The 25,871-nt window shown below is 45.7% G+C and overlaps 1 protein-coding gene across 1 annotated transcript in view; it reads left to right on the top strand.

The window, feature by feature from the left end:
* The window catches only part of LOC117362346 (cyclic nucleotide-binding domain-containing protein 2-like), a 161,153-nt gene that overhangs the window by 106,131 nt on the left and 29,151 nt on the right, over positions 1–25,871 (top strand). The window contains exons 12-13 of the mRNA XM_033948584.1: positions 6,790–6,848; positions 13,003–13,239. Coding sequence (XP_033804475.1) covers positions 6,790–6,848; positions 13,003–13,239 — 296 coding nt within the window. The remainder of the gene's footprint in view (positions 1–6,789; positions 6,849–13,002; positions 13,240–25,871) is intronic.

Below are 25,871 nucleotides of genomic sequence, written 5' to 3' on the forward strand. Positions count from 1 at the left end.
CTTGAAAAACTAGATGTGTGAAAAAGAAAACTCCTCCATGCCCATGAAGTCATCTATAAGAATCAGTGAATTCCTAAAATACATTCCTTGATCTGAAGGAGGGATGGGCCTTATAGAAACAGAGGGTTGTGGACAAATGGAACGCGCTCCCGGAGGAAGTGGTCGGGCAGAGTACGCTACGTGGATTCAAAGAGGGATTGGATGGATTTCTGAAGGATAGGGGGATTGAGGGATACAGAAAATGGTAGGTATGAGTATAGAAAGAGAATAGATAAAAACAAGGGGGCTATAGGGCTAAATCAAGATAACCTGACAGGTCATGAACCTGATGGGCCGCCGCGGGTGCGGACTGCTGGGCGCGATGGACCTCTGGTCTGACCCAGCGGAGGCAAATTCTTATGTTCTTATGTTCTTAGTACACCTAACAAGCTTCTACTGTATTTTAGGCCTCCAGGTTTAGTTAATAGCATCCAGTTGCATCATTAAAATTGGACAAGCATTCTGATGATTAGATGGAATGGAAGCAGCAGAATATGCGAAGAAAGAGAAAAAAAACCTCTTCAAGGAACTGAATCAGCAGTGGAGAAACAACAAGCCTAAGCACGGCAGGAAATACAAAATGTTACTCCAGGAACCATTCGTGAATCAACATCAGACACATGAATGGTTAAGGAGAGGTGAATTGAAACCTAAGGATGAGCTAGTAATATTTGCGGCCCAGGACAATGGATGATGGATGAGATGATTTATAGCAAGCATTGAAAAAAATAAACGGAGCAACAGACATCTGTAGATTCTGTAAGAAGGAGCTAGAAACAGTTACTCGTGTCATGGTTGGCCGTGAAGTGCTGATGGCAGAAAAGTTTTATACAGAAAGGCACAACAAGGTGACACATCTTAGTCATTGGAAACTCTGTAAGTATCATAAAATCAAAAGCATTGGGATCATGACCCTAAGAGAATTGTGGAAAACAAAGAAGTTATGATCTCCTTGGGACATCCCCATCCTGACTGATAAAAAGCTGGGTGCCAGAACTCTGGATATAGTAGTAAAAGAACAGCATTCATTATAGAGGGATTGGCCCCAAGCCATTAGTCTTTGAATCAAATGAAGAGAAGAAAGATCCTTAAGTACCAAGAAATGCAGTTCGAGACCAAAAAAATGTTTATTTATTTGTTTATTTGGTTAGTTTTATATCCTGTCCTCTCCAACGAGCTCAGAATGGGTAACAAGGTTGGCATACATAAAGCATAGACAAACAAATTATGAATTTACATTTGTACAGTAATGGTGGATATACAGAGCCAAGTTTAGCACACAATGTGGTCTTTAAGTTAACACATGGTTTGGCAGAAAGATACAGAAATATATCCCATCATTTTGGGCTTCTTTTTTCATGGGACCTTCTTCCACCCTTTGCAATGCAGGCAGGGCAATTATGGCAAGGTGGAAGGGTCTATCCAGCTGTGCTCCTCCCAGCCTGTGTAACAATGCTGAATGCAATATTCTGTGTGTAGGGGGAGCAGATGTTGGAGCTGTAGAACCTTCTGCTTCCTCCTCATGTGTGTGTGTGTGGGGGGGAGGGCACACGTTGGGCTCTTCATCTTAATTTGGGGAAGAAGCAGCTACATTTTCTCCCCTTCGAACCAGCTCTTCATTTGACCCAGCTAGTATGGAATTTTAAGACTTTCTTTTCATAGGAAAATGATACCATCTGGCATGAAGCAGGTGTTTCATTTTTTGGCTTTTCCATGCCCAGAGTAAACAGTAGACAGATGCTACTTATTGAGATTCTGACCCTTCATTTATATTTGTGCAGCTGCTGCTTTTAGGGCCTGATTCTCTAAATGACATCTAAAACTTAGGGACCAAGTACTATGGTGCTTTGGCGCGCTTCTATGAAAGGCACACTTCACAGAATCATGCCTAGCGGGCACCTAAAGTGGTCTTAGGTGTGGTTAGGTGTCCATATTTATGCCAGGGTTTTCTTGGTCTAAATGCCGGTGTGTAAGTCCAACATAGGCACCTACATGTAAAACATGCCCAAGATCTGTCTCCTAACCACTCCTACTTTCTGGCAGGTGCCTTGGACTAGGTGCTCACTTGAAAGTCCTAGGCGTCTACTATCCAATTAATTGTGATTAATGTCAATTACAAGTTAATTGCCAATTAACACTGCCAGTTAAGTTTAATAATTACGTTAGGCATCTAAGTGTGCAGATCTAGGCACCTAACGTATTTTCACGCATATAACGTGCGCGTTATATGTGTTTTTACAAACCGTTCATAACCTTGCGCGGTATACGCGTTAGCGCGTTGTACAAAAATTTTTTTTACATAGTCCCCCCCCTCGACGTCCGATTCACCTTCCCCCCGCAGGACCGCTCGCACCCCCACCCTGAAGGACCGCTCGCACGTACCCGCACCCCCACCCCGAAGGACCGCTCGTATGCGCTCCCACCCGCACCCACATCCCCAACCTGAAGGACCGCTCGCACGCACTCGCACCCGCACCCCCACCCTGAAGGACCGCTCGCACGCACTCCCGCCCTCTTGCCCCAGCCAACCGCCGCACCCCCGACATGATCGGGGCAAGAGGGAGCTCAAGCCCTCTTGCCCCAGCCAACCGCGGCACCCCCAACACGATCGGGGCAAGAGGGAGCTCAAGCCCTCTTGCCCGCCCCCCCCCGACACGATCGGGGCAAAAGGGAGCCCAAGCCCTCTTGCCCCGCCGACTCCCCAACTCCCCGACAATATCGGGCCAGGAGGGAGCCCAAACCCTCCTGGCCACGGCGACCCCCTACCCCCACCCCACACTACATTACGGGCAGGAAGGATCCCAGGCCCTCCTGCCCTCGACGCAAACCCCCCCCCCCCAACGACCGCCCCCCCCAAGAACCTCCGACCGCCCCCCCCAGCCGACCAGCGACCCCCCTGGCCGACCCCCACGACACCCCCACCCCCCTTCCCCTTACCTTTGTGTAGTTGGCCGGACAGACGGGAGCCAAACCCGCCTGTCCGGCAGGCAGCCAACAACAGAATGAGGCCGGATTGGCCCATCCGTCCCAAAGCGCCGCCTACTGGTGGGGCCTAAGGCGCCTGGGCCAATCAGAATAGGCCCGGGAGCCTTAGGTCCTTCCTGGGGGCGGGACCTTGGGCACATGGTCGGGTTGGGCCCATGTGCCTCAGGCCCCGCCCCCAGGAGGGACCTAAGGCTCCCGGGCCTATTCTGATTGGCCCAGGCGCCTTAGGCCCCACCAGTAGGCGGAGCTTTGGGACGGATGGGCCAATCCGGCCTCATTCCGTCGTTGGCTGCCTGCCGGACAGGCGGGTTTGGCTCCCGTCTGTCCGGCCAACTACACAAAGGTACGGGGAAGGGGGTGGGGGTGTCGTGGGGGTCGGCCAGGGGGGTCGCGGGTCGGCTGGGGGGGGCCGGTTGGAGGTTCTTGAGGGGGGCGGTCGTTGGGGGGGAGGGGGGTTTGCATCGAGGGCAGGAGGGCCTGGGATCCCTCCTGCCCGTAATGTAGTGTGGGGTGGGGGTAGGGGGTCGCCGTGGCCAGGAGGGTTTGGGATCCCTCCTGCCCGATATTTTCGGGGAGTTGGGGAGTCGGTGGGGCAAGAGGGCTTGGGCTTCCTTTTGCCCGATCGTGTCGGGGGGGCAAGAGGGCTTGAGCTCCCTCTTGCCCCGATCGTGTCGGGTGTGCCGTGGTTGGCTGGGGCAAGAGGGCTTGAGCTCCCTCTTGCCCCGATCGTGTCGGGGAGTCGGGGAGTCGGCGGGGCAAGAGGGCTTGACGTTAGAAAAAGGGCGAACTGCTAGAAGAGGAAGCAGCGCAGGCGCAGGGCTCACGGAAGGGCCGGGACCGCCAAGAGAAAGCAGCAGGACACCGGTAGGAGCTTCTACATGATGGGGGGGGGGGGTCAGGAGGCTGTGGGGGTGCGAGCGGTCCTTCAGGGTGGGGGTGCGGGTGGAAGGGCGTGCGAGCGGTCCTTCGGGGTGGGGGTGCGAGCGGTCCTGCGTTGGGGTGAATCGACGTCGGGGGGGGGCATCAGGTTTTCAGGGTGGGGACAGAACTTCAAGGGGGAGAGGAGAGTTGGGGCGGGTGAAAGGAGAGTCGGGGTGGCCAGAGGAGAGTCGGGGCGGGCGAAAGGAGAGTCGGGCAGCGACGGGAGAGTCGGGCAGCATGCGCGGTATACAGGTGTGCGCGGTATATAAAAATTTCTGTACATAAATTTGTGTTTTCCGCGCGCTATACCCGTGTGCGAGTTTTACACGGGTGCGCGTTATCTACGTGAAAATACGGTAATTTTAATGATCATTTATAGAATCTGGGCCTTAGTGCATAAACATTAAAGTGTTGGGGTACCATCTTAAAATGCGTGACAAGACTTTATTGCATAGCTCACTATTTTTAACATACTACTACTACTATTAATAATTTCTATAGCGCTACCAGATGCACACAGCACTGCACATAGTCACAAAGAAGAAGAAAACAGTCCCTGCTCAAAAGAGCTTACAATCTAAACAGGCAAGACAGACAAACAGGATATCATGGATACAGTTGAGGGGAACGGTTAATCTGCTGGCTGGGTTGGAGGGCAGAGGGGAGTACAGGACAATCGAGCCATTGTGACATCACTGGTGAGGTTGGTTCTTATTGGTGGAACGAGGCATTATGACATCACAATCTCAGCTCTGCTTCCCAAAGAATGAAACTCTTCACACTTCTACTATTATTTCTATAGCGCTACCAGACGTACGCAGCGCTGTACAGAGTCACAAAGAAGACAGCCCCTGCTGGAAAGAGCTTACAATCTAAACGGCCAAGACAGACAAACGGGATGTCATGGATACAGTTAAGGGGAACGGTTAATCAGCTGATGGGGTTGGAGGGCAGAGGAATAGGGTTAAGGATTGAGGGATATATCAAAAAGGTGGGTTTTCAATCTTCATTTAAACAAGGGAAGGGAAGAGGCTGGACGGACAAACTCAGGTATTTTATTCCAAGCATAGGGGGCAGCTAGATGAAAGGAATGAAGTCTGGAATTGGCAGTGGAGAAGGGTACAGCTAAGAGCAGATGATCTGAGGAACGGAGTTCTCTGGGAGGTGTATAAGGAGAGAGGAGAGATATTGAGGGGTGGCAGAATAAACACACTTGTAGGTCAGCAATGGGAGCTTGAACTGTATGCGAAGGTGGATAGGGTTGTGTCATGATTTGTTTGATTTCATTGCGTATCATGCACACAACTTATTTCCTTTGTTTTTTTTGTTTTATTTCTTTATGCTACATTTTCTAATTAATAGGAACGAAAAGGGGGGAGTCCAACCTTGTCTGCAGTGAAAAAACCAACCAGGAAGAAACAAGCCAAAACTGCAGATATGTACAACGATGTAGGCAAAATTTATTGTGACAACCAAACTATATATTAAAACCTTTTTACCAAACAGGGGACCCAACACCTTCATCAGGGGTCCTATTAGGTACAGATATGACATAAAACACAATATTAAAAATACAATATTATAAACAGATATAATAATAAAAAAGGTAAAAAGATAACAAACAATAAAGGTAAAACAACCAGATGATCTTTTTGGCCATAAATTATAAATTTCTAAAAACGTGAGGACATGTATATCCTCTACATTCATTCAACGCCTTTATGAATTCCATCACTGTTGGGTCTCAAAAATAGTTATTTTATATATCAAAGAGTGCTAAAGAATATGGTTACCTTTTAACAACAACAACAAAAACCAATTAGAAAAATGCGTCAGCATCTATGAGACAAACTTGGTTTTTCTTGCTGCATAGAATTTTTTGGACCCCAGTTCGTTTGCAAAAGTTAGACAGTTCTAAATCTAATAGAAGCTGGCACTGTCATATTGATATAGGGACTTTGGATCATCTGATATTCTATTATCCATTGATACTTAATTTTTGGAAGTCGATATGGGGCCAAATTAATGTTGTACTTGGGTCATCGATACCATTGACTTATGAAGCCATAATTTGTAGTACTTTACTACATGTTAAACCTTCTTTGGATCGTTATAATATCTGGCTTTTCTTAATAATGACGGGAATAGCAATGCAGATGATTACACGCAATTGGAAGAGTTATGATAGACTTAGTTATATTTTTTGGTGAGCGAACTTATGTTGCAGTTACAAATATGAAAGAATGAACGCTGAATTTTTGGGATATAGTAATGCATTTAGAAGGGTGTGGAGCCCGTTGAAAGCATTTGTTGAATCACATTAGTTGTCATGTATCTTTTCTTTTTAGTTAATTTCCTTACACAACCAGGGTGGAAGGGAGGGAGGTGGGAAGGCATCATTATTTCTTGTATTTAGTGTATTGAAATTCTATATGTGGTTATACTTTTATGGATGAATGGGAGGAAGGGGGAGGGAAGAAAATGATTGTTTTCAGAATGTTTGTATATTTAGAATGCTTTTCTTGATTCGTTTATGTTTAAAATTTGATGTTTGATTCTTGATGTTTAAAATTTTTACAAAGCACTGTTAATATTTGAAAATTAATAAAGATTTTTTTAAAAAGAAAAATGTATTTTTAGACTATACATAAGATCCCTTTAACAAGATAAATGATGAATGATTTCAATAACATTTGCTGGGGAAGCAAAAGTAATTGCTATTGATTTTGTTGAACAGTTCTAGAAAGTATCTAACTAAATATGTATAGTAGAAAACAGAAAATGAAAAACCTTACAAAACAGACACAGTTACTTCGTTTTAACCTTTGTTTTGTTTAAATGCAGCAAAGCGATGCAAAGAATGCCTCGACAGTAAAGAATCCTTGACTGGATGTCTCTCCAAGGTACTGTATATCTTGTTTCGATAGTTTCATTTAGAGAACATTGGAGCAGAGACAACAAAGAAAATTTAGGACAAAATTGTGGGACGTGACTAGTACTTGAGCATCTTAATGCTCCTGTTTCTTTTCCTCTCTTTCTCTCTGAATGTGTGTTTTGGTTAGGAAGACAAATAATACAGAGCAAGGTTCAACAAAACCCCTGTCATCCCTCTCCTTCACATATATCCCTTCTACTATCAAGAAAACTGAATAAGACAAATTATTACAGAATGCTACACAGAAATATCATGCTAACAGAATACCGCAGTCACACATGACAGGAATAGTGTTAGGGGAGTGCAACTAGGGCAACTGCCCCCTGGTCAGAGAGAACCCTAAGCCAGCTGGAAGCTAAAGAAGCACTGCCTGGGCTTTGCAATCCCCAGTTATGTCTAACACCAGCTCCGCCCTCCTTCCAGCCAGCTTGGATTACTCTCCTGCACGTTGTTTGCTTTCCAGTCTTAATAGGTTCCTGATGAAGGGATATCTTATCTCCGAAACCAGGCTTGGTTGAACCCTGCCTGAAGAATAATTTTTTGGAATCAGTCTCCTGTTAGACTTTCCTTATCGGGAGGATTTTGTCTACTCTCTAATCCAGGGATCTCAAAGTCCCTCCTTGAGGGCCGCAATCCAGTCGGGTTTTCAAGATTTCCCCAATGAATATGCATTGAAAGCAGTGCATGCACACAGATCTCATGCATATTCATTAGGGAAATCCTGAAAACCCGACTGGATTGCGGCCCTCAAGGAGGGACTTTGAGACCCCTGCTAATCCAGTCTAAGTCTGCGTTTATTTCTTTTTGAAGTTGGTTGGGGGGTTCTCAGAGTGGTATTTTTGCCTTAATTAATTTATGAATTAGTAATCTTTCACTGTACTATTTTTCACTGTTTTGGTTGGGCATACATGAGATATCCAGTGATGGTGTGCAGGTAGGGGCTTCTTGCCTCTGCCTTGGTGTGTTAAGCGCTGGAGGTTCTACTCCCCTTGCTAATTCTTCACACTGAGGATATCCCGTTTCAATATTATAATATAATATATTTATGTATAGGATTATTCATTAAGGGTTTGTTACCCTGTTTTATTCTTTAAAGCTAGAATACCACTCTCAGAACTCGTTGACTATACTGCCTTTCAGTTGGTCTCTTTTGTAAGCTCCTCTGCCAGTTTTCTTTTCGGAGTATCTTTTGCTTAACACCAGCTCTAGCATGATATATATTTCAAATTTGGGAGGAAGCAATGAAGAAGAAAACAGAGATGGAATTCAAAATTTGTGGGATAAACATAAAGGTTCCCTATATAAAAAGAGAACGGAATCAAAACAAAATGTGGTGGTGTTTAGATGACAACTCCAGTAGTTGAAAAGTTAGGTCAGTGCCAGGTAGACTTCTACAGTCTGTGTCCTGAACATGGAAAACAAAAATCAGGATTGAGTGTGCGTATTTTATATCACATTCATATCATATGCTTTAGGGAAGGCCGATGTGTATCTCAGTGCAGGAGAGGAGGACCTCTTAAGATAGAACAAGCTCCGAACCACTTAGGGAGGAGCGCTCACAAATCGGCCGAAGCCTTGGGGCCAATCGGCTAGGGCGAGGGGGGGGGGGGGAGGGGGGTAGGATAGATTAGGGGTGAGCGGAGGGGAGATCGCCCCTTTCGATCCGGCTTCACATGAGGCGGACGCGGCTTGCCACAGTAGAGGTTTCTACCATGGCTTAGTAAAAGGGTGGTGGTGGTGGTAGTGGGGGGGTTCAAATGTGTTGGTTTGCAATATTGTTAGATTGTTAGTTTAATCATATATTGAATGTGACTGCTGCAGCCAAAATTTGAAACCATTCTTCCAAGATTTCACCAGAAGAAAATAAGAATAGTCATACTGCTCTCTTTGTATAATTCCAACTATTAATCTTGCATGGTTTTTTAAACCAATTGTAAGGCCCTGCACCTTGAGTCCAAAATCTCAAGGTACAGGGCGTTGCAATAGTCCAACCGTGATATGACCATATCTCTCCTATTTTTAAAGGAGTACCATTGTTAAATTTCATCTTATCCACAAGGCTTTAACACTTGCCTTTAAAGCACTACAATCTGGTCAACCAGACAATTTGGGAAAATTATTAGTTCCTTACAGGTCTACTAGTAATGTGCGTTCGGTATCTGCTCATCAATTGACTTTGCCTCCGGTTCATTTGGTTCGATTGGCTTCAACACGTAATTCTGCGCTTTTTTTTGCATCTGTTCCTAGTTTATGGAATTCTCTTCCAGTTCTTATTCGCTCTGAGCTTTCTTATGTAAAATTCAGATCAATGGTTAAGGTTCATGGTCTGGCATTTCTTTGAAAATATTGGGAGTAGACTCCTCTCTTTGGCAACTATTTAGACTTTAATTATTTTTTATTTTTTGGATTTTATATTCTTCTTTTTGCTTTTCTATGTTTTAATGACGTTCCTTTCACTTTTTATTATTTATAAACTGTGGTATTGCTAAACCGAAGTGTGGTCAAAAATTGTAATAAACATAAAAGCATCCTTTTATATGAAACTGCGATAGCAATTTCTAGCACGGGGAGGCTCTACCACTGTTAGTCCATGCTTCTTCCATAATACTTTTGGGGTCATGATCTCACAGTTTGGAAACTGCTGTTCTAGGTGTCAGGTCAAAAGCGCGCCAGAACAAAGGCGCGCGCAGACAATTGAGCGCAGCGCGGAGGTGCGCGCCGCAGAAAATTACTGTTTTTAGGGCTCCGACGGGGGGGCGTGGGGGGAACCCCCCCACTTTACTTAATAGAGATCGCGCCGCGTTGTGGGGGCGTTGTGGGGGGCTTGGGGGGTTGTAACCCCCCACATTTTACGGAAAACTTCACTTTTTCCCTGTTTGTAGGGAAAAAGTTAAGTTTACAGTAAAATGTGGAGGGTTACAACCCCCCAAACCCCCCATAACACCGGCGCAATCTCTATTAAGTAAACTGGGGGGGCTCCCCAACAAAACCCCCCGTCGGAGCCCCTAAAAACTGTAATTTTCTTCGGCGCGTGCCTCTGTCTTGCGCTCAGTTGTCGGCGCGCGCCTTTGTCTTTCACGGGGTTGTCTATGAACCGCTGTTCTAAGATATAATTTATTGTTTTCATTTTAGGTTTAAACTAATAAACACTGATGTTTTGGGACAGACACTTGCAATATACCAATATTTCTAGTATGCTATCACCCATTCCCTCACTGACCTTGGATTCCCCACTTTTTTTTTCCCGTGATGACAACTCCTTAGTTGCACAAGCACATTTTTGGATGAATTGGAAAGGTACCCAATAGCAATACCCTGTGCAGTAAAAGTGCTGAAAATACTATTATTACCTTTTTTTTTTTTTTTTTTGTAACGTCGACTAACTCCTAAGTTGCTGGAGCAGCCCTTAGGCATATGGGACAATTCCATATTAAAGCAATAACATAAACTAGACCAGTGGTTCTTAAGCCTGTCCCAGGGGACCCCCAGCCAGTCGGGTTTTCAAGATATCCCTAATGATCTTTTGGCTCCAAGAATTGTTTCAAAAGATTCTATACCGTAGTACTGACTTCAGTATTCATATATCATTCAAAACATCATTTGGCATAACCCAGAAGACTCTCTAGACCAGTGTTCTTCAATCGCCAGTCCGCAGAAAATTCCTGCCTGTCTGCGCTGGGCAGGTGAGATCAACCCGCTGAAATTTCCTGCCGGGTGCGGCACCAGTCTTTGGCTCCCCGACTATGGTGGTGTTGGTGGCAGGCAGTGTGCAGGGCCAATGTGTGGATTGGGGCCATCGGCAGTGTCTGGACCTTCCCTCAATGACGGCTTTCTTGTGCGGCAAGAGTCCGCCCACGTGCGGGATGCGTGCCAGCACCCGGTGGTTGAGAGGGTGCCTTCGGGTTCACTGGCTGCACTGGGTTGTTGACAGCGTCCGCAGGTATTCAAGCGGTGCGGTGCTGGCCCTGAGCTTTCCTGTTGGCAGGCAGCTCACTGGTGATGATTTGATGGCAGGGCGGCAGGTAGGAGCCTCCAGCTCATCTTGGGCAGCAGGGCCTGTGGTGCAATGCTGTTTGTGCTGGCTTGTTTGGGGGGGGGGGGGGGGGGAGGACCGGTGAATGTGCAGGGCACGCCCGGGAATTTGGGAGCATGGGTGAGTGAGATCATGGGGAGTCTCCGACAGTGGCTTTCTCCCCTCCCAGCAGCTCTCATACTTGCCAGTGCAGTGATTCACTTCGGCAACTTCCTCTTTCGTCAGAGGCGGCGTGACCCATCAAAGGACCCAAGGCTGCTTAAGTGAATTGCTGCTGCAGGCAAGTACTGAGAGCTGCTGGGAGGGGAGAGAGCTGAGGGAAGGGGAGGAAGCCACTGTTGGAGCCTGGGAAGCTACTGGATAAAGGGAGAGCTGCTACTGGACCTGGAGGGAGGTAGAAGGAGAGATGCTGCTGGGAGGGGAGGAGGGAAAGAATTGGAAAGATAGTTACTGTTGGATAGGGGGAGGAGGGAAGGGAGAAGGAAAAAAGGAAGAAACAGCTGGCAGGGAGATTAGAGGAGGGGAAGAGATCTGGGTGGAATGGAGAGATCAGATGAGGGAAAGGGGAGAGACAGGAATGAGAAAGTAGAGAGACTGATGCTGGGAACCGGGTCAGCAGAGAAATAAGGAGAGAGGGACAAATATGCTAGATCTGGTGTAGGAGAGATAAAAATGAAGAGAGCAGTGAAGCTAGAATGAATCATGTAAAAGGGAGAGAGGGGGATTGAAAGGGGAGAGGGACATAGAAAGAAGGCAGATACCATATGGAAGGGGGAGATGGCAGACAGTAGATGGAAGGGGCAGATGCAGGATTGACGAGACAGGGCAGATGCTGGAAGGAAGAGAGTGAAAAGAAGATGAAAGCAGAAACCAGAGACAACAAAAGGTAGAAAAAATAATTTTATTTTTATTTTGTCATTAGAATATATCAGATTTGAAATATATATCATGCTAGAGCTGGTGTTAGACATAACTGGAGACTGCAAAGCCCTGGCAGGGATTCTTTAGCTTCCAGCTGGCTTAGGGCTCTCTCTGACCAGGGAGCACTGCCCTAATACTATTCCTGTCATGTGTGACTATGGTATTCTGTTAGCATGATATTTCTGTGTAGCATTCTGCAATAATTTGGCTTATTCAGTTTTCTTGATAGTAGAGGGGATATATGTGAAGGGGAGGAGAGACAGGGGTTGTGTTGATCCTTGCTCTGTATTATTTGTATTTATAAAATGACAATTATACAGAATATTGTTTCTTTTTGTACTTTAATAAAATACATTCAATATAAAATCATAACTGAGGCTTGTGCGGATGGGATCAGATGGTTTGCGGGGACCGAGATCGCGGAGACGGGGCGGAAATGTTTTTTTTAATTTCAGTCTTAGTAGTTTGCCGGTCCACAAAATAATTCTTTTATTTCCGCCGGTCCATAGGTGTAAAAAGGTTGAAGAACACTGCTCTTGACTCCTGAAGCAGGCCTGTTTGGCCGAAACATGTACATGTCGAGTCATTGAGTTATTGGATGAATAAAGTCATTTGAACCATTGGATGAATAAAAGGACATTTTTGCAATAGCTTGTGTTCACCAGTCTTATTAGGACAATTCCACTCCTTATTTTGTGTAGGCATTTTTGCACCATTTCCCTGATCTTCAGACATTGTTATCATTTTGTTTCAAACTGATTCATAAAAATTTTAGCATATGCAAACTATTTTAGGTGTGTTAATTCATATGCATTCAAATATTTTCCATGCACTTATTCAACCAAATGCACATCCTTAGCACGCATTATTTCAAAAGAACCTCTGCCTGTACAGAAAGCAAATGCAAAGGTTCCATAGCAAGTTTCAAAGTGGAAGTGCACATTGTACTTTCTCTAAAATTTCATGCCATATCAGTGGGTGGTGAAAAGTTCTTGTGAACTTTGACCTGTTATGGACAGTTTATAAATTGTTTCCTATAACTGGAATGCTTGAATCCTAGTCAGTTTTAATAGAGGATCATGGCACCAAAAGGCTTCTATGGGGCATTTTTAGGTTTACTAGTTAGCCATCACCTTGGGTTTTTTTGTTTGTTTTTTTTAAATTTCAGAGCAGGGAGCATGGAAGCACCAAGAAGAACTTCTCAAGCAGTTTTCAAGACGAGGAGAATCTCTTGCCAGTTCTAGAACACGACAAAAGGCCACTTAAACAAGAACCAACAGCTTCAATGCACCATGATGGCTCTGCGGCCGCTAACTCTTCAGCAACAAAGACCAAAATAACGGAACGTGGGGAAAATTTCCAGCTGTATATTCATATCCAAACTCTCAGAGTGGGGGATGTTTTTGTAAGTATGTTTTAACCCTTGAATTGGCAGATGGTGAAAAGTTGTAGTAAAAAAAATTTTTTTTGGGGGGTGCGGAAGAGCTGTAGCAGGCATTTGGTGATGCAGATCTCTCATAATAGGGCTACCAGACGTCCGGATTTCCCCGGCCGTGTTCTCCTTATGAGGACATGTCCGGGGGTCCGTACAGCTTTCCAAAACCCGACACTTTGTCCGGGTTTTGAAAAGAAATCGCATCGGGAGGGGGGCATCCGCACATGCGCAGATGCGAGGTGGTGATGTCATACGCACCAGCGCCTGCGCGTGATGTCATTGCATCCACGCCTATGCAGATCCCATAAGAGCCATTAAAAAAAAAAAACCAGCGGCGGCACATTAACCATAGTGGCTGCGGCTTGAGGCAACCTGATTCACTAACCTTCTGCCCGATCCGATCCGCACATGCAACAATGCCCAGTAAAGGGTTAAGAAGGGCACTGCCTCTCTCACCTATAAGCCCTTTCAGCCTCAAAAGTTTACACTTTCATCCCTTTCTAAACAGCTACATTGGGGAGGGGTCCTCTTCACTTTAGTAGCTGATGAGATGGGCTCTGCTGGCTGCCATGGGCTGGTTTCTCTCATCAGTAACTGCAGAACGGATTCTCTATTTCTGGCTTGCACTCCGAGCACTTTTAAAACCTGCAATCCGGCATTTCTTATCTGCTAATCTTGTGATGAACTGCTAGTCCACGGGATTGGAAAATTCTTGCGGTGCCTTTGAGCTGCACGGCAACTGAGGAATTTCGCTATGCCCCTGAAGCCTTGAACTGTGGCAAATTAGCTTTTTATGATTTCAGTTTGTAATCATGGAAAGTACATTTGTTGCAGTTCAAAGCAGTTCCAGGTCAGTGGCTCAGCGTGTCCTGGTAGATGATCATTACTGTGCTTTATTCTATTATTGATTTTTTATTTAGATTTGGTTCGTGCCTTTCACTGGTACCTCATGGTTTGTTACATTAAGGTAGAGTAAATATTTCTCTGTCCTACGAATGCTTAAAGTGTAGGGGCATAATTACCAATTTGTGGACAGATGGCATGTTTGTGTTCTATTTCGCTCATGAAAACTTGCTCTGGGGTTTGTAGATCAGTGAATCCCATGGTAGGTTTGGTTTGATGTTGCTGCTGCTGCTGGGAGTATCAAAGTGTTCCTGGTGGCAGCAGGACAAAGATAGCAGGCCCCAAGCTGGATCCGTTATTGTTTCAAGGCCCACGCCATGCAGTAAAAAAACCCCCAAAAAACAAAGCAACATTTCCCACATCCTCCCGATCCCTCTACAAACACATGCAGGTCCCTGAAACCCGCCTCCTATGCCAAAGCCTGCTCTTTCAGGAAAGCTGAAAATGCCTTTCTCTAAACCAGTGTCTTGCAATCTTTCTCGAGCAGCGGCACATTAACCGTAGTGGCTGCGGCTTGAGGCAACCTGATTCACTAACCTTCTGCCCGATCCGATCCGTACATGCAAATGAGGGGAAATGGCATGCATAAGTAGGTAGGCAGCTGAGGACCAGTGTCTTACTGTTCCTGCCGACTCTCCTGCTCTCTGCCGCCCTGCGAGCCCGTGGTTTTAACCCGCGGGTTAAAAGCGTGTTCTGTTCCATAATCTTGGCTAAAGCGTGTTCTGTTCCATTGAAATGTCAACTCGAAACTTCAGCCACCCCTCCCTCTTTGTTTTGACCTCGCTTGTGCAGAGAGCAAGCGCATGTGCGGTTCGCATCTACAGCCAACGAGGATGGTCTGCTCATGCGTCTCGATCGCTCTTCAGCAGAGTGGCCCAAACGGAATCTTCGAGAGAACCTTTTTTGAGGTTGCCAAGTTGTTTTCAGCCACACTGCCCAAACATATCTACGTAAGGACTAATGGTCCTGAGGCAGGCCGTAATGGCCGAAACACGTGCATGTCGAGCCACCATACAATTTTACACAATCTTCTATAATAAATCCCTAAGCACGCATGCGCACTTAGGAGGCAGTGATCCCTGACGCCGTGCTGTGTGCTTCTGTGGCCGTGTTCAATTTGCGTCGCATGCGGTGTGCGTGTGGCATGTGTGCATCGGTTTGCGGCATGTGCAGCATGTGTGGCACCAAGAGCAACGGCAGGAGGGTGTCATTCGGCCTGGACGAAGTGGACAGTGTGCTGGTGCTGCGAGGCATCCGGCTGCTACTGCTACACAGGGATGTGGAGGGGGAGAGAGAAAGGGGGCTGCTTTGAGGGGAGGGGTGTTCTGGGGAGCAGGCAGCAATCTTGGTTTACTCAGGGGGGGAGACAGAAGGGGACCATGTAGAGACAGGCAGGCATGGCACAACAGAGAGAGATAGCCAAGCAGGGGGCCAGGGAGAGAGACAGAGAGACATAAAGAAAGACAGACAGACAAGTGACCAGGGAAAGACACAGACAAAAAGAATGACAAACATACAGACAGACAGCGGCCAAAGAGAGACAAAGAAAATAAGACAGACAGACAGCGGCCAAGGAGAGAGAGAGACAGAAAGACAGACAGACAGAAAGCAGCCAAGGAGAGAGAGAAACAGAAAGAAAGAAAGAAAAACAGACAGACAGACAGACAACAGCCAAGGAGAGAAACAGAAAGAAAGACAGACAGAAAGCGGCCAAGGAGAGAGAGAGACAGAAAGAAAGACAGACAGACAGAAAGCAGCCAAGAAGAGAGAGAGACAGAAAGAAAGACAGACAGAAAGCGGCCAAGGCGAGAGAGAGAGAGACAGAAAGAAAGAAACACAGACAGACAGACAGCGGCCAAAGAGAGACAAAGAAAATAAGACAGACAGACAGCAGCCAATGAGAGAGAGAGAGACAGAAAGACAGTCAGACAGAAAGCAGCCAAGGAGAGAGAGAAACAGAAAGAAAGAAAGACAGACAGACAGACAACAGCCAAGGAGAGAAACAGAAAGAAAGACAGACAGAAAGCGGCCAAGGAGAGAGAGAGACAGAAAGAAAGACAGACAGACAGAAAGCAGCCAAGAAGAGAGAGAGACAGAAAGAAAGACAGACAGAAAGCGGCCAAGGAGAAAGAGAGAGAGACAGAAAGAAAGAAACACAGACAAACAGCAGCCAAGGAGAGAGACAGAAAGAAAGACAGACAGAAATTGGCAAAGAGAGAGAGACAGAAAGAAAGAAAGACAGACAGAGAGTGGCCAATGAGAGAGAGAGACAGAAAGAAAGACAGACAGACACATTTATTCTAGCACCCTTTAATGTAACGGGCTTAAAGAATACTTGAAGAATAAAGTTGCACACCAACATTCCAAATCTCCACTGTGGTTTGTGTTTTCTTCCCATAACTACTCCACTGTTAGGCTCCACTATTCCACTTTTTATCTACACATCAAGCCATATCCAAGTCTCAAGTAACCATAAAGCAGTAAAGTTGCTTGTCAGTACCTTTCTTTCATGCTACATTTGCACGGAGGAAACAGTAAGAGTATCGACACTGTCACTAAGTACAAATTTTTACAGCATGGCTTCTTCAGTTTCTTTCTTCTAGCAGCAGCTGTGGTACAAACACAGTTGAACGTGACAATGGGAAGACAGAATTTTCTTTCCTTGTAAACGAAAGGCCAGCACTTTAAAAATAAACTGAGATAATTAGTTGGATATAATTACAGATTCCTTGGAGCTTAAGAGTTGCTACAGACTAGAAGAAAAAGCAGTTTGCCATATGGCACTGAATATGTGAGAAGATTTTTCCTGCACCGTTTTCTACAGAGTCTGGCCCCAAATTGTTTGTGGGTTTCCAGCTGTTTGAATTATGTAAGACTGACAGCCTGAGAGAAAGAAAACAGTGAACTTGCTGGGCTCATAATGAAAGCGGAGTTTCTTCATGCACCCAGAAAAATCTACGATTTCCATTGTCGTTCTTAAACTATTTTCTTACTACACTGGGCGACCATAATTTCAAGCAACGGAAAGATGCATTTCTAGGTCTCATTAGTAAAAGAATTGGTAACCTTTTAGAAAAGTGTTATGCTTGGAAGAGAATTAAAACACCATTTACTGAGGTACACTTAATCTTTTGGAGTTACCGCGTGTTAATAGTCAATATTAACATGAAATGGGCGTAAAGCCTCTGCATTAATTTTTGGGGGTGTACCCATCATCTTGAAGACAAAACCACAAAATCCAAATAGCACCAAAAGGTTCCACAAAGGAAAGGAAGCAGCAAAACCACAAAACAATTGTGGAACAGAAGATCGGATATATCGATATATCAAAATTTTAATAAACTTGAAACTTGAACTTGGATGTACCAGTTTATAATTTAATAAGCGTCCCAAATAACTTTAAAACAATAATCTACAAGCGATCCGCAAAGGGTGTATGTATAGTCACAAGTGACCCACAGGATAGAAACCAAAGAATGTATACCATAAAAATGGCCCAACATGGGCTGTGTTTCGGCAAAATAAAAATGCCTTCCTCAGGGGTCTTAGAGGGTCCTTGGCTGTCTTAAATATAAAAACATAAAAGTCACAAAAAAAATAAAAGTAGTTAAGAGGCTACAAACTGGCCTACATTGCAGTCTTGACCTAACTCACAGCGCCATTTTTAAAATTTGGGCTTAAGGGCTTGATTCTTTAAATAATGTCCAAAGACAGGCGTCAGAAAGATCTGCGCTAAGCAAGTAATCTATAAAGGGCATTTTGCACTTGATTTTAGGCACCAGCATTTATGTTGGACAAAGCCTGGTACAAATAATGACACCTCATGTCCATACAAATCACAGTGGGGTGGAAGAGGGGCCTAATGGTTAATGCAGTGGGTTGAGAACCTGGAGAGCTGGATTTAATTCCTGCTGTGGCTCCTCGTGACCCTGGGCAAGCTATCTAACTCTCCATTGACCTAGGATTGGATTCTGAGCCCAATATTTATGTATTTTATTTATTAAATTTCCTATACTGTTCTCCCAGGGAAGCTCAGAACAGTTTACAGGAATGTACTCAGGCATTTTGTCCTCTCTATCCCAGTGGGCTCACAATCTATCCCATGTACCTGGGGCAATTTATTTTTTATTTTTATTTTATTTCTTATATACCGCTATACCGTGAGGTTCAAAACGGTTTACAATAAAGAATGCATTAAAGATACAATAAAATAAAAATAAATAATGGGAGGATTAAGTGACTTGCCCAGAGTCAAAAGAAGTAACTTGGGTTTGAACCCAAAGAGACAGCTGAGGGGAGATATGATTGAAGTCTACAAAGTGCTGAGTGGAGTAGAACGGGTACAAGTGGATCGATTTTTCGCTCCGTCAAAAATGACAAAGACTAGGGGACACTCGATGAAGTTACAGGGAAATGCTTTTAAAACCAATAGGAGGAAATCTTTTTTCACTCTGAGAATAGTTAAGCTCTGGAACGCATTGCCAGAGAATGTGGTAAGAGCGGATAGCGCAGCTGGTTTTAAGAAAGGTTTAGACAAGTTCCTGAAGGAAAAGTCTATAGTCTGTTATTGAGAAAGACATGGGGGAAGCCACTGCTTGCCCTGGATCGGTAGCATGGAATATTGCTACTCCATGGGTTTTGGCCAGGTACTGGTGACCAGTGTTCCCGCTAAGCTGCGTTGACGTGCGCACGCGCACAAAATATTACCTCGCAGCGCACAAGTTTCTCGTCGCAGCGCACACAGTGTAGAGCACAGTTCTTCAACCGCCGGTCCGCAAACAAAATCTTGCCGGTCCACGAAGGATTCGGTCCCCGCCGCAACGAAAGGCCGGCGTCAGCTGACTTGCAACTTCCTGTTGCAGTCGCTGTGCCGGGACTCCTGCCTTCGCCGGGACTCCTGCCTTCCACCGCGTTTGCCTCCTGCCTTGTCTCCGCACCTCCAGACCAGCAGCGGCAGCTCTGTATGCTTTTAACTTCGGCACAGAGCTGCCCCTAATCAATAGTTTAGCGCGGTTTCATAAGGCAGCCTCGGGGCCTTTGCTAGGCCGGCCCACATCGCATCATCGAAGCGGGCCGGCTATCAAAGGCCCCGAGGCTGCCTCATGAAACCGCGCTAAACTATTGATTAGGGGCAGCTCTGTGCCGAAGTTAAAAGCATACAGAGCTGCCGCTGCTGGTCTGAACTCTTGGGCCGCTGAAGGAGGGCAAAAAGCAGCTGTCCTGGAGGTTTCCCTTCCTCTCGCCTTTACAGGTTCCTTTTTTCCACCTTTTTTTTTTCCTTCAAACGGCAACGGGCCCCAGCATCGACATCAATCAAGTAAGTTCCACTGTCAATCAAGCGGTTCTGCTCGGCCAAAGCTTCCCCTGTGACATGAGCCACCCTCAGGGGAAAGAAAGTGACCCACAAAGGTGAGGGGAAGGGGGGCAGATGATGGAAGTTGGGGGGGGGGGAGAGAGAGAGAGAAGGGGCAGATGATGGAATGGAGGAGATGAGAGAGAGAGAGAAGGGGACAGATGATGGAAGTGAGAAGAAGGGAGAGAGAGCAGAAGGCAGATGGATGTCAGTTGAGAAGGGAGAGCAGATGCTGAATGGAAGTGGGGAAAGAACACATACTGGATGGAAGGAGGAGATAAATAAAGGGGGAAGAAAATAGTAAGATAATGGAGGGGTGAGGGAAAGGGGTGACAAGCTGTGTGTAGACACAGTGAAAAGAGGGAAACGGGACTAAATAGTAAGAAAGAATTTAATTTAGATGGAGGCAGAAAATAGAGAAGGAAGACCAGAGAAGAAAAGGGAAGAGAGAGCAGAGAATGATCAGATCTGAGTGGAGGAAATGAGAAGAGAGATATGCTAAAAACCACAGGGGGGAGGGAAGGATAGAGATGCCAGACCATGAGGGGAACAGAAGGAAGATGATGGATGCTAGACCAAATTGGGGGGTGGGGGGGGGGCAGGAGGAGAGATGGCAGGGAAAGACAGACAGTGAATGGAAGGGGCAGATGCTGGACTGAAGAGACAGAGAAGGTTATCATGCTGCTGTACCGGGCCATGGTACGCCCTCACCTGGAGTACTGCGTCCAGCACTGGTACTTTAAGAAGGACACGGTACTACTCGAAAGGATCCAGAGAAGAGCAACTAAAATGGTTAAGGGGCTGGAGGAGTTGCCGTACAGCGAAAGATTAGAGAAACTGGGCCTCTTCTCCCTTGAGCAGAGGAGATTGAGAGGGGACATGATAGAAACATTCAAGGTACTGAAGGGAATAGACTTAGTAGCTAAGGCAGGGAGAACGAGAGGGCACTCTCTAAAGTTGAAAGGGGATAGATTCCATACAAACGTAAGGAAGTTCTGTGGTAGAAAGCAACATATTTATTTGGCTCATAACTTGCTGGCGCCCGATATTTTTAGCTCACAGTGAAAAAAGTTTGCTCACAACACCCGCCCGCTTAGAGGGAACACTGCTGGTGACCTGGATTAGCCACCGTGAGAATGGGCTACTGGGTTTGATGGACCTTTGGTCTGACCCAGTAAGGCTATTCTTATGTTCTTTGGACGCAATGGCTGTAGTTTTAACCATTGCGCCACTCCAGAAACCAAAATGTAGTAAAAGTGAGTCAAGTATAGGACAATGAAGCCATTGTGACATCACTGATGAGGCTGGCACTTAGGCATAGGTGGAATGAGGCATTATGACATCACAATACCAGCTCTGGTTATCAGAGGTTAAAACCTTTCACAATTTTCTATACTGTTCTCCCAGGGAATCAATTTTGTGAAAGGGCTGTTAATGTTCACAAGGTATAATAGAATTAAAGATCCAACTAAAGATATTTTGCAATTTTTAAAATTCTGACATAATTTTTTGAGAGGGAATATAAATGAATTGATATTTTTCTTGACTTTTTGGCAGGCAGGCCTGTTTTTTTTTTCTCTTTTTATAAGTTTCTGTACATATAGGGCTCCTTTTACAAAGGCGCGCTAGCGCCTTAGTGCGTTGAATGGCACGTACTAAATTGCCCCGCACGCTAGCCGCTACCGCCTCCTTTTGAGCAGGCGGTAGATTTTTGGCTAGCACGCGCTGTAGCGCACGCTAATCCGGTGTGTGTGCTAAAACGCTTAGCGCACCTTCGTAAAAGGAGCCCATAGTACAAGAGAAAGTGTACATTTTAGTATGTTTTAATTGCATGTTGAATATTGGTTTGACATTAGTTATCACTAGTGTTTAAGCCCATTAGATTAACGGGTGCTAGAATAGATGTGAAGACTTAACAGTTAAACAAATTTACTGAAAACTTACCATGTTGTCTGTCTCCTTGGCCGCTGTATGTCTGTCTGTCTTTCTTTATTTCGGTCTGTCTCCGTGGGGGCTGTCTGTCTTTTTTTCTGTGTGTCTCCGTGGCCGCTGTTTATCTGTCTTTTTTTGCTGTCTCTCTCCTTGGCCACTGTATGTCTGTTTGTCTTTTTTTGCTGACTGTCTCCTTGGCCACTGTATGTCTGTCTGTCTTTTTTGTTGACTGTCTCCTTGGCTGCTGTATGTCTGTCTTTTTTCTGTGTGTTTCTCTCCTTGTCCGCTGTCTGGTTTTTTTGGCTGCTGTATGTCTTTTTTTGCTGACTGTCTCCTTGGCCGCTGTCTGTCTTTTTTTGCTGTCTGTCTCCTTGGCCATTGTATGTCTTTTTTTGCTGACTGTCTCCTTGGCCGCTGTCTGTCTTTTCTTGCTGACTGTCTCATTGGCCACTGTATGTCTTTTTTTGCTGATTTCTCCTTGTCCGCTGTCTGTTTTTTTTCTTTTCTTTCAATCTCTCTCCCTGGCTCCCTGTCCTTCTGTGTGTGTCTTTTACTGCTACCTTTTCTATCAGTCTGTCAATGTCCCGTCTGTTTGGCTCCCTGTCCTTCTGTGTCTTTCACTGCTACTTTTTCTGTCAGTCCAGGCTGTTTGGCCCCTGTCCGTGTGTGTGTAGATGTCAGGGGGATATCGTTGGAGGTCCGTGATGTCGGGGGAATATTGAGGATGTAAATTATCTTAGGGGGGATGTAAATTATTGTGCGCCTTCTTCCACCTACCTTTTTTTTTTTTTTTTTTAAATCAAGCAGCAAACGGCAACTGGCACAAAATAACCATTGCTGAGAGAAGTAAACCGCCACTCATAAAAATGGAACATGCACGCCTCATGCGTCATAAGCGCCCGCGCACACTTTACCAACTTTCTGCTACCCTGTATAATTTCTCTGCAGGCCACGGAGCAACGGACGCACGGAGCCACAAACATTGAAGTGCGCATGTGCGCTCAGGGTATTATTATTATTGATGAATGTTGTTATGTAACCCAGTCAGAACTGTGGATGTAGCGGGCTATAAAAAATTTTTAAATAAATAAATAATTAAGAAAAAATAGTGTAATGAAAGGTTTTGGGGTTTTTTTTTAACCTGGAAAGCATTTAAAGGAAAAGCAAAGTCCTGGGGAGCAGATACAGTTCAGTGGATAAAAGAATTGTTTTCATGAAAGCCTGTCTCCCTAAGTTACAATACTGTAGGCAATTCCTCGAAGAAGCAGATATGGATTTCTTTTTTTTTATCAGTGTTTCTTCAGTGTTCATATTTAAGATAAATGCTAAAACCCGGCCATCTATATCTCAGAGATTTATTTCAAACTGTGAAATTGCTCTCCAAGCTCCTAAACTGTTGCTGTCATGAGATGGGTGTGCATGGTCCCTTGATAGTGTCTCTAGAATATCAATTAGATGTGAAATAAAAATATAAGAAGTTTTCTATAAATTTACTTTTGGCCAGTTAATGCTGCAGGAGTATTAAAAAAAAAAAAAAAAAAAAAATCTTCATTTCAGTGACTCTATAAAATAGGGTTACCAGACGTTTGGGAAAACCCGGACATGTCCTCTTTTTAGAGGACTGTCTGGGTGCCCAGATGAACTTTCCAAAACCTGGTAGTTTGTCCAGGCTTTGGAAAGCCCAGACCTTCCGGCTACATCCGGGGGAACTCTGAACATGCGCAAATAATGTCGCACGCATCCACGCATGCTCAAAGGCCCTCCAGGCACGCCCAGAGCTCGGAAAACAAAGATGATGCTGTGCAGGGCGGGGCTAGAGGTGGAATGGGGTGGGGCTGAAGGCAGAATGGGGCAGGGCCGTGTGTCCGGGTTTCTTCTGTCAAAAATCTGGTAACCCTACTATTAAAGCTACTGATTTGGATAATATATCATTAAGAAGTAGAAATTACCATTTTCATGATCAATGCCTGGTGTTTTGAATTCTGTCATTTAGAAGCAAACATTTATCAGATAACTGGTTATCCAGACTCTATCCTGTGTGCCAAAATATGTTCTTTTGTCGCAACACTGATTGCGAATGCGACACAGCTCCAGAAGAAACGTGAGCTCACGGGAGAACTGGGAGATGTAGTCCCTGAGAGTCCTGTTCTGACAGAAAGTGAGCTCATAGTGGAGGCAGGTAGGCTGGGTGCTGTATTGAGAACGCAAAACAAAATGCTCTGCATATCCAAATGCAGAAAAAAAGTGGAGTATATGGGCTGGCGTTTTCGTTCGTGACAAACTTTATTCCGACTAACATATCAAATACATATCAAGTTCAAACATGCAGTGTTTAGATACTAGGGGCTCTTTTTACGAAGCCGCGTTAGCAGTTTAACGCACATAATAGTGTGTGCTAATTTGCCGGCCGCGGTAGATTTTCGGCTAGCGCGGGGGTTAGTTACGCGGCTTCGTAAAAGGAGCCCTAGGTGTTTTCTCAAATTCATTGTTGGCATCCTACGATACCTTAGCATTTCACGTGTGCTGTGCATGGTTTTATTGCCACGTTATTATATTCGCAGCCAAGGACCCCTGAAGAATGCATTCTTTTATGCCAAAACATGGACCGCATAGGGTCCCACCTGCCTTGCGGTTCTACGCCATCTCTACAGCACGACAGCACTTGGTTTATTGTATCCTAAGACTGATCTGACTAACATAGATGATTCTGCCTCGCAGATCAGCTCGATCTGCACCAACCAAATTATTTGAGATTATTTGTTGTTATTGGTTATATTGCTTCTCTGTTTATTACTTCTTATTTGTTTCTAATAAACCTGATTACATACAGCCCATCTACTCCACGTTTTTTTTGTATAAGAAACATAGAAGATGACAGCAGATAAGTGCCAAAGCCCATCAGGTCTGCCCACTCTACTGACCCACCCCCAAGTCTACTATCCTAGGGATCCCACTCCTGGTGACAGGTTCCCTTGGCTTAACCCTCTAAGGGATCCCACATGGGCATCCCATTTGCTCTTAAATTCTTGCACGCTGTTTGCCTCGATCACCTGCACTGGGAGCTCGTTCCAAGGATCAACCACTCTCTCGGTGAAGAAATATTTCCTGGTGTCGCCATGAAATTTCCCGCCCCTGAGTTTGAGCGGATGCCCTCTTGTGGCTGAGGGTCCTCTGAGAAAGAGAATCTCTTCTTCCATCTCGATATGGCTGGTAATATACTTAAACGTCTCGATCATGTCTCCTCTCTCCCTACGTTCCTCGAGTGAGTACAGCCGCAAATTTTTCAGCCTTTCCTCGTACGATAGATCCTTGAGCAGAATGTTTTTTTGTGTGTGTGTTCCCCCTTTTCAAGTGGAACATTGAGGTTTTTCTGTTTGCTGTAGTGAGAAAACAGCAGGGTTGAAGATAATTGAGTATTTGGAGCTTACTGGAAAGTTGCTGGAAAGGCTACAGGGGTGTCAGGTGTTGGGGTTGTGGACACATTGATGAGTAGAACAGCAAAGCGAAGGTGAATGTCGGGCTGGGATCCCAGATTCTGAAATGCGATAGGGGTTGGATGAAAAAGAAGCTGCTACAGTTTTGATGAAGACAAAAAGGGGCCGGGAATGAATCCTTCTGTGGAAGGATTTGAAAATTAGGGGGGCTGACATTATTTGCGGGGCGTTGAGCTTTGGACCGAGTTGCGCAGGGAGCTGCATGACGGCTGTGAAAGTTGCTGCTTAGAAGCTGGTGATAAAGCTTCTTGAAACTGAAGAGTACAACAGATCGCTGCCTCATCTATGCAGGGCCACCATCAGGGCAGTATTACCAGTCCTGCATTCAGAGGCCCGGAGCTGACAGGGGGCCCGGGCTCCCCCAGGGTCGCAAGCATAGTCTCCTCTCCTTCTCCTTACCTGCCCTGCCGCAGCACACAGCAGAACGCAAGTCTTCCCGATGTCAGCGCTGACGTCGGAGGGAGGGCTTAAGCAAAGCCCTCCCTTCCTCCAACGTCAGCGCTGAGATCGGGAAGACTTCCGGTCGGCTGCTTGCGGCAGGGCAGATAGGGAAAAGGCAGTCGTGTACCGAAAGTGGGGGGGGGGGGGGGGGCGGTCTGCCCCGGTGCAGCCATGGGGGGGAGTGTGCACAGCCGGTCAGGTCCCCTTAGCCTTGTGGCGCTTCCCCTGACCGACAACAGGCCCGGCCGACAAACCTCCCTGCCCTGTAGCAGCGAATCTAAATTACCTTCTTACAGCAGCTTCAATACTCCAGCTGCTGTAAGAAGGTAATTTAAATTCGTGGCCTGTTCTGTTGTCGGTCGGGTGGGGAAGTGCCACAAAGGTAAGGGGCAGGGAGGGAGAAAGAGAGGAAAGGTGGAGTGGAGAAGAAAAGACGCTTAAGGGAAATGGGTAAAACTGAGGGGGGAGAAGGCCGCTGA

This window comes from Geotrypetes seraphini, chromosome 6, assembly GCF_902459505.1.
Source record: "Geotrypetes seraphini chromosome 6, aGeoSer1.1, whole genome shotgun sequence".
Classification (NCBI taxonomy): Eukaryota; Metazoa; Chordata; class Amphibia; order Gymnophiona; family Dermophiidae; genus Geotrypetes; species Geotrypetes seraphini.